General features: G+C 38.9%; 1 protein-coding gene across 3 annotated transcripts in view; it reads left to right on the top strand.

Moving 5' to 3' along the window:
- The first annotated feature begins 5840 nt into the window (after window positions 1-5840).
- The window catches only part of LOC107662363 (nuclear body protein SP140-like protein), a 10030-nt gene continuing 6682 nt past the window's right edge, over window positions 5841-9188 (top strand). For 2 of the 3 annotated variants that reach the window (XM_016452343.1, XM_016452341.1), the window contains exons 1-6: window positions 5841-5966; window positions 6174-6345; window positions 7365-7539; window positions 7655-7861; window positions 8305-8424; window positions 8527-8660. In XM_016452343.1, coding sequence (XP_016307829.1) covers window positions 6202-6345; window positions 7365-7539; window positions 7655-7861; window positions 8305-8424; window positions 8527-8660 — 780 coding nt within the window. In that variant the 5' untranslated portion in view covers window positions 5841-5966; window positions 6174-6201. The other variant, XM_016452342.1, reaches the window with a different exon arrangement.

Raw genomic sequence — 9188 nt, 5'->3', positions numbered from 1 at the left:
AAAAAAAAAATTAAACCCCTGGTGTATTAGGTATGAATGTCATTAAAGGGTTTTATCAAGAGTTGTTTCAACAGCATGGGTCCAGTCTGTTTGATATTCCTTCGGTGCAGGATTCAGCTCCAGGATGGAGACAAGCTTTGAGACATTGCCAGGTTGAGGAAGCTATATTGAATTCACTGGAAGCCTATAAAGTAAAAGTACGGGGTGGGGCTCCAGTATGTGTGACCGCAGGTGCTTTAACATTTGTTCCAGTTACCTGTCCTAAGGTTCCCTCACAAGAACAATTCCAATTTTTAGTTGAACCATTAGATTTTGAAGAGGGGAGCTTACCAGAGGGGTTGTTGGTATATCCGGCTTTTATCTAATCTGAGAGGGGAGTTGCTTATGTACCCATAACCAACGTCAGTTATTCTGATATTTGGTTGACCCCACGTAGGGTTATAGCAACTGTCTGTGTGGCTAAGGTAGTCGCTGAACAGGACCCTCAAGCTGAGCTTTCTGTGAAGTTTACTGGCAATGAACACATGGCTTATGTTACTACTCAGCAAGTTGAGCATGTGGGGGAAGAGGGCATACATTTTCCATCTTTTGAGGGTTTAGATGAGGGTGAACAATTGAAGGCTAAAACTTTATTAATGAAATATCGTTCTTTGTTCGCTAAGACGGATTTGGACGTTGGGTGTACTAATTTGATAACTCATGAGATTCCTCTTTTGGATGAAACTCCAGTCCGTCAGCCCTATCGTCGTATTCCCCCTTCACAATATGAGGTAGTGAGAGCTCACATTAAACAACTGTTGGATAGCCAAATAACTGGGGAAAGTAGTAGCCCCTATTCATCCCCAATTGTACTAGTACAGAAAAAGGATGGGGGACTTTGAATGTGTGTGGATTATCAGCAGTTAAATTCAAAAACCAGAAAAGATGTTTTTACATTGCCTTGGATCGAAGAATCTCTGGATGGTCTTGCCGGGGCAAAATGGTTTTCGACACTTGACTTAGCCAGTGGTTATAGTCAGGTTGAGGTTGCTGAAAAGGATAGGGCTAAGACAGCTTTTTGCACCCCATTTGGGTTATTTGAATTTAATAGGATGCCATTTGGGTTGTGCAATGCTCCTAGTACTTTTCAGCACCTCATGGAGCGTATGTTTGGAGACTGCCGGTATCAATCAGTTTTGTTGTACTTGGATGATTTAATCATATTTTCGTCTTCTGTTCAACAGCATTTAGAAAGGTTGGAGGAGGGGTTTTCCCGTCTTCAAAAACAGAGGTTGAAGATTAAACTAAGTGTCATTTTTTTTCAGACTCAGGTTAGGTACCTCGGTCATGTTGTCTCGACGGAAGGGGTTGCTACAGACCCAGATAAGGTGGCAGCAGTACGAGATTGGAGAACTCCAAGTAATTTGGCAGAGTTACGATCCTTTCTTGGATTTGCCAGTTATTATCGTAGGTTCATTGCAGGTTTTGCACAAATGGCAGCACCTCTGCATCGGCTGGTGGCTCAGTTAAATGTAGTAGAAAAAAGAGGTAAGACTCCAAGGAAGCCTCTTGCCTCATATTGGAATGTGGAGTGTGGTGATTCTTTTTTTTTCAGTTGAAACAAGCTTTGATTTCGGCTCCAGTTTTGGCTTATGCTGATTTCCAGAAGTTGTTTGTTTTAGAAATAGATGCCAGCCACTCAGGCTTTGGCACAGTGCTGTCACGAGAGCATGAGGGCAAGTTACGACCAGTTGCTTTTGCTAGTAGGGGGCTTAGGCCATCTGAGAAAAACATGCAGAACTATAGCTCAATGAAGCTGGAGTCCCTTGCCCTTTAGTGGGCAGTCTCTGAAAAGTTCAGGGAATACTTGTTGGGTACATCTTGTACTGTGTATACTGACAATAACCCATTGCGATATTTGGATACAGCCAAACTTGGTGCAGTGGAGCAGAGGTGGGCGGCCCAGTTGGCTGAATTTAATTTGACTTTGAAGTACCGCCCAGTGTCTTGTAATGGGAACGCAGATGCGTTGTCTTGTCAGTATATGGAGCCGCAGTTAGCTGAAGCTTCCAGGGGAGGAAGTACTGTGGGGAGCGTACCTTTTTGTCTAAGATTCTTACTCTTCCAGGTTGTTCAGGGGTAGATCTTGCATTATTGCAGAAACAGGATCCAGTTATTGGGCCTTTCTTGGTTCACTGGAAGGAAGGTAAATTTCCAGGCCCAAAGGATCGAGCTAAGTTTGGGGTAGGCACTAAGGAGCTTGTTCGACAGTGGGAGCGGCTTAAGGAGAAAGATGCTGTATTGTATCGCTGCATTTATGCTCCAGACGGAGGTAAGGAGATCTTTCAGGTAGTTCTGCCTCAGTGTTTGCAGCGGAATGTGCTTTCCAGTCTTCATGACAACCATGGACATCAAGGCATGGAACGTACTTTACATTTGGTACGATCGCGCTGTTATTGGCCGTGTATGGCAAAAGATATAGCAAAGTGGTGACATGAGTGTGGAAGGTGCATTCTGGCTAAGGCCGTACAACCTAAGGTTAGGCCCTTTATGGGTAGCATTCAGGCCAGTCGTCCACATGAGGTAGTGGCAATAGATTTTACCATGTTGGAGCCAGCCTCGGATGGTAGAGAAAATGTACTGGTATTAACAGATGTTTTCTCTAAATACATTCAAGCTATCCCCACAAACGACAGTAGCAGAGGTGTTGGTGAAACACTGGTTTAATTTGTTTGGTCCCCCTAATAGGATGCATTCAGGTCAGGGGAGAAATTTTGAGAGTAGCCTGATACAGCAGCTCTGTAAGCTTTATAATATACAGAAGAGTCGTACAACACCATACCATCCACAGGGCAACGGTCAGTGCGAACGGTTTAACCGTACACTACATGACTTGTTGCGTACTCTATCCCCTGATCAGAAGAGGCGTTGGCCACGGTATCTTTCCCAGTTAGTTTATGCATATAATACGACAGTTCATCAGTCAACTGGTAGGACTCATTATTTGATGTTTGGAACAGAGCCTCGTTTACCTATTGATTTTGTGTTGGGTGTTGAGGCAGGGGAGAAAGGAGAGAGTTCTGTAGAAGAATGGGTGAAAGAGCACCAGGAGTTATTGGAGGGGGCTTATGATCATGTGAGGCAGCGGTTGGAGTCTAGGAGGCAACTCCGAGATCAGAGTCATGAGTCTAAAGTTACAGATACGGGTATTGAGGAAGGTGTTCTAGTTTATACCCGTAATCATGCAGTGAAAGGTCATAATAAGATTCAGGATATGTGGGACTCTACTTTGTATAGAGTGGTGCAGCAGCCTAAGGAATGGGGGGGCTCCTTACTCTATTGTTCCAGTGAATCAGGATGGCCCAGTACGGCAAGTACATAGAACTGAGCTTAGAAGTGTACCGATGGCCACATGTGAAGTTGATGAGATACCTGGGGCTGATGCACAGGGAGAAGTTGCAGAAGGAAATGATGAGGTAGAATTTTATCCTTTGGGGTCATTGTGTGCTGAGTCCCCTGAGGATATTGCCCCTGCCTCTGAAAATTTGGGATCCTCAGTAGAGGACTATCAAGATGAGGTGACTGAAACCAGTTGGGGTTCTCAATTAGTAGAGGAAGGTCCTCGGAGATCCTCTAGAAGGACAGCCGGTCAACATTCTAATCCCTACCATTTGCCAAGATCAGTAGAGGAAGATGACCATGTAAGAACTTAAGTTTTCTTTTACATCGTCGGGTCGCCGATGCGTTTGGAGGGGCTGGAATGTGGCAGGTGATATTTAGGGAGTAAAGTCATGAATTAAGGGGGTGTGGTTAGCTATGTATAAAGATCAGCGGTAGGAACAAGAACGGTAGGTGCGTTTGTTACTGGCCGGCGGAAATAGACCGACACTTTTACTGTTTGTTTTCGAAAGATTCGCAGGTGGATTTTCTTGGATCTTGGAGATAGGTATGAGTTTATTTGAAATCTTAAAGTGTTTTAATATGTGGTGTGTGTTTTAAGAAGAATAATAAAGGCGTTTTATTGCATGTATTTCAGCTCTATGAAGCCTATTGTTTCATAGGCGAGGGGTTTGCATATGCCGTCTTTTGGATCTTTGACATGGGTAGGAGTTTGTTTGAAGCACTAAAATGTTTTAATAGGTGGTGTTTGTCTTGATATAAATAATAAGGGTATTTTAATGTGTGTGTTTCAGCTCTACGGAGCCCATTTGTTGCTCTTGTTGTATTTGGGTTTCAGTTTATTTTTTGGTTTGAATGTTTGGTTTTGGGTTTATTGTCTAGTCCACCCGGGTACTTGAATTGGTAAGTGGGCCGAAAGAAATGGTAACAGCCCTTTTGGCGGACTAGTTTTCTTTTGTTTATTTATATATTTTTTTGTTTCCCCCATTGTTTATATATATACTTCACAAGGACGCTATATGCTCAGTGTTTAAGCAGAGTTGAGCTATTTTTGAATGTAATTTACTTTTGATGAATTGTGTGAACAACGAGGTTTATTTTTGTTATGAATTTATTTAATGGGTTTTTGTGTGATTTTCTTTTTTTTGTATGGTTTGATGCTCAACTCTTGCTCGGTTAACTTATTTGTAAGGTGTCCTGCGTAATAAAAAAACTCTGTAAAACCATCGATAAATTTGGGGGATTTATTTAAACGAACCTGAGTTGTGTTGATGTTTATTTAAAGGTGGACCTTGTTACAAATGCAGCAGATAATTCTACAGATTGCTGAAGAACAAACCTCGTCTAGTAGGCCAAAATGAACTGGATTCTGAACCCACAGTAATGCTGAGAAGCAAGAACATCTGACCATCTGTACAATGTCAACGTGTATGTCTGCTGATTTTGCCTATTTTAATGTAACTGTGAAATGCAGAATCTAAAACATATATTCATTTATGTCATGCTTCAATGTTTGTTTTCAAAATTCTCAAACTGTATCCAGATTTACATTTTAGGTTTAATTTGAATCCCTATATTTGGTGCTCATTGTATATGTTAATGTAGCAGTAATGTGCTTTTGGTTTACTCTGACTGGATTTCTTTAATATGAGGTATGTATGATGCTATACTATATGACAATATGAGTCACTATGTAAGATGTTTTCATTACTGTGGAAAAATAACCACATACAATTAAGGGGGTCATATGATGCGATTTCAATTTTTCCTTTCTCTTTGGAGTGTTACAAGGATACAGGTTTAACTCATTAATGAAAGTTTGAAGCCAACTTGTCATTTGGTTCATTTTGATGGTGCGAACTGAACAAAGAACTGCAAAGGGTTACACGGACCATTAAGACATAGGACATTCAAAACCCATTTCACTGCAAAATTTCTGCTTTCTACAAAGAATGACAAACTTGATCAGAGCTGCTGATTTGTTGAACCAAAATGGATTGATCATTGCATATTTTGAATGTTCAAAAAATTTGAATGTAGATCAAGCATCATGTAGTAGCCTACATTAAACCTAAGTCAAGCCAGAAACAATTTCTGCACAAATTGAGCAGAAAGGATTTTAATCTCATAATTAAAAGCCCGTCTTTATTTTGCATTTAGAGATTTTACAGAAACTCAGGACTTCAACGATTCATTTAAATGGCCTCTATTTGAATATTATTTTAAACTTTGTAAGTATTTTATGTGGCAACTGCAGTTTGTATTATTTTAACGTCATTAGGGAACAAATATTATAAATAAAACGTCGAAACGGTGTGCCTAATATACGCGCCCTGCTGTCGTTTGTATTTATTTTGAAAGAATTCAAAGAAACCGTTCGAATTACCCGGTTAGCGGAACTCCAGCCCTGTAACAGGTCAACATTCGCTTTCCCTACATCACTTCCACATTCTTGACTTCCGCATGACTTTATGAGCCAGAGTGTCCCATACAGGCGGGAGATTTGGAAACAACACTTTCTGTTTTACTACTCCTCGTGTCAAGTACAGAAATACACAAATTCGTCCAGACAGTTCGGCCGGAGACAGGTACGCAAGAGTCAAATATGCAACTGTTGCATTTAATGTCAACAAAACATCCGTGCATAACATATCTGGCCTATTCAGTTGGTACAAGAGTGTGAGTGAGACCTTGCTTTATAATTATGTTTTTGACACGGAACTATATCTGTTTCAATGTATATTAATCTGCATGCTGTTGTACAGTCGCTAAAATGATTTCATGTCACAATATAGATCGAATTAATGGGAGTCAGCGCCCAAAATGGACCCGTTAGACTTTAAAACGAATAAAGAGTTGCTGTTTTTCTTCCACCGGAAAAAGACAGAGATTTCGTGCATAGAAGAACCGCACAGACTCCTCACCCAGCTGCGCGACCACGATCTGGTGCCAGAGAAACTTTTTGAGGTAGAAACACGCCCACCCTTACATACCCCACTCTCTCTTACCCACCCTGTGTATTTTACTTTCATTTTAGAGTTATCTGAAGGGCAGTAACTCTTATATAGTAACTCACGCTATTTCTGAAACTAAACAAAACGTTCTACTACCATGGTAACTTGATAATACCATATACTATGGTAATACCATGATATTTTGGTATGGTATGATAACATTGTTTTTTGGGCATTTAACCATAGTAATACCATGTTTTGGGGCATGTACTATGGCAATACCATGTTTTTTTTTATCATTGTACCATAGCTGTTTTTGGACATTGCACCCTAATTGGACTGTAGCAATACCACAATAGCAATAGCACATTTCCAACATGCCATATAGTATATTTGCAAAAGCTGTGGCTTTACCACGTTGTGTAGGCCTATATACACCAGAGATGCACAAATGCTGCATTTATTTGATCAAAAAGTAAAGAGAGTAATACTGTGAAATGTTATTACATATATATTATAGCATAAATATTACATAAATATTAAAATTTAAATACTATATATTTTTTTAAAAAGGTCATTTATTTCTGTAATTTATTTTCAGCTTCATTACTCCAGTCTTCCGTGTCACATGATCTTTCAGAAATCATTCTAATATGTTGATTTGCTGCTCAAACATTTTTTTTTGTTTTTGTTTTCGGTCAATGTCAAAAACAGTTGTGCTGCTTAATATTTTTGTGGAAACAGTGATACCATTTTTTTCAGGTTTTTGGATAAATAGAAAGTAAAAAAGACAGCATATATTTGAAACAGATTTTTGTAACCATTAATAACAGTTCCCCCCCCCCCAGAAAACTAACTGATCTTAATATCTTGGTACTAACCATCAGGTACCATCACTTTACCATGGTACCTCCACTATACCTAAAAAAAAAAGTTATAGTGTGTCAGTTAATTGTTTTGCATATTTAGGCCTGATACAACTGATCATAGTTGCATCTTCCTTTATCTCCTTCTCTCTGTTTTTGTCTGTAGAATGTGAAAAAGATGCGTTCTCGTAAGCAGAAGGAGAAGGGCTTCTATGAAGTTCTGGACTGGGTGGAGAAAAATAGACCTCAGGACATACAACAGTTCTGGCGCTGTGTGTTTGAAGATCATATCCTTCAGCTGTACCCAACGCTACGTATCCTCAGAAACAGTCTGCTGGACGGTTACTGGTTTTCATTATTATACTAATATAATATTGAACTATACTGAACTATACTACGATAGATCAAGAATGCATTTATATGTACAGTACCTTTTTATTCTTTTCTTTGTCCCAGGCACTTTCAAACTCTATGAGAAACCTCCGAATGTTGAGACACTCACAGAGGAGGAAGACAGCGAAGGAAAGGCAGAGAAAGGGAAGGAGAAGAGCTACAAAAGAAAGGGAAGTAAAGATGACAAAAGTAGTGAGGATAGTGATGATCCTGGTCCTTCCTCTGCTTCCACACCCAAGCGGAGGAAACCAGCCAAAAAACCCTCATTCTGTGAGTCCCTGAACTACAGCAGGTCTAATTTCTCATCAGGCTTAAATAACACTAAAACTAAAAAAATAAAAACATGTTTGTTGCTTGCAATAAAGTAAACCTTAACTAAAATAATATAAAATATAAAAAACATTTTATTTCAGAGAGTTGCAGAGGAAACTTATTTTCTTATTTTCATTTAGTTCTTATCGATGTACTAAAATAACTGAAACTAAAATAAAATTAAAGGAGAGTTTGTCCAAAAATGAAAATGTACAGATAAAACTAACAAAGCACACAACAAAATTACTCAAATTAAAATAAAAAAATTAATTCAAAATATTCATAAAAACTATAATAGTATCACTACTACTAACACTTGCACTCTGTTTCCTGGTGCCTGATGTCCTATTCCTGTATTTTCACTCTCTCCTGATCTGTGTCGTCTTCTCTCTCTTTCTCAGCATCTCCTGTGAAGAAAGGTGACAAGCAGGAGATTTGGAAGTGGCCTATTTATAAAATTCAGCTGCCTGTAAGCTGTGGGGATAAAGAAGGAACTCTCTATCGGGAGAAACTGCCCGAAGGTTCCCCATCATTGAGTTTTTGCTCTCATTTCTCTTAGTTTTATTACAGTTTGCTGGGGTGGATTGTTTGGTCTGAATGCATCCTGTCCTTGTCTCCTGTAGGGGAGAAGTGTATTTTGTCCCAGGGACGCTGGTTCACCCCAACTGATTTTGAGAAGTTTGCGGGGAAGGAAAAGTGCAAAAACTGGAAAACCAGCATCCGCTGCAGAAACACACCGCTTAAAAAACTCATCGAAGTAAATAATGCAAGCACTTACAGATTGTTGGGATTCTTGGGATCTTTGTTAAAAGGTTTCGCAAATTGTCCTTGGTTTTGCTGTAAACTTATTTTACACTGCACAAATACTTTATTCACATATTTTTAAATGAACTTTTTCATTTTGATAAATATTTAGTCAGTGCGTTATCAGTCTGTACAGTGGGACTGTTGTAAAAATGTTAGTAATTTAAGGTTAATTATATATACATATGTATATATATATATATATATATATATACTGTATATATATAATTTATGTACTTTAAGATATAAATAATTATTGGTTGTTGTATTTATTAGTCAATATTTCATTTTTAGTGCATCCCTAATGTACCTATATCTATATGAACATAAAAATCTAATTTGCATGCACAAATGAACTTTTAGTGGCATTTTTATTTCATTACTTAATTGGTACTACTGTTTTGAAAGAAAACTTGCACCTTTTTTCTTGTTTGAAAAAATGTTTGATTGTACAACTGTAGCAACTAAAAGCTTATAGCAG

Source organism: Sinocyclocheilus anshuiensis, unplaced genomic scaffold, assembly GCF_001515605.1.
Source record: "Sinocyclocheilus anshuiensis isolate Anshui unplaced genomic scaffold, SAMN03320099.WGS_v1.1 scaffold11, whole genome shotgun sequence".
In the NCBI taxonomy this organism is placed as follows: domain Eukaryota; kingdom Metazoa; phylum Chordata; class Actinopteri; order Cypriniformes; family Cyprinidae; genus Sinocyclocheilus; species Sinocyclocheilus anshuiensis.
The sequence above is the reverse complement of the archived record's forward strand: the minus strand, read 5'-3'. Positions and strand labels throughout refer to the sequence as shown.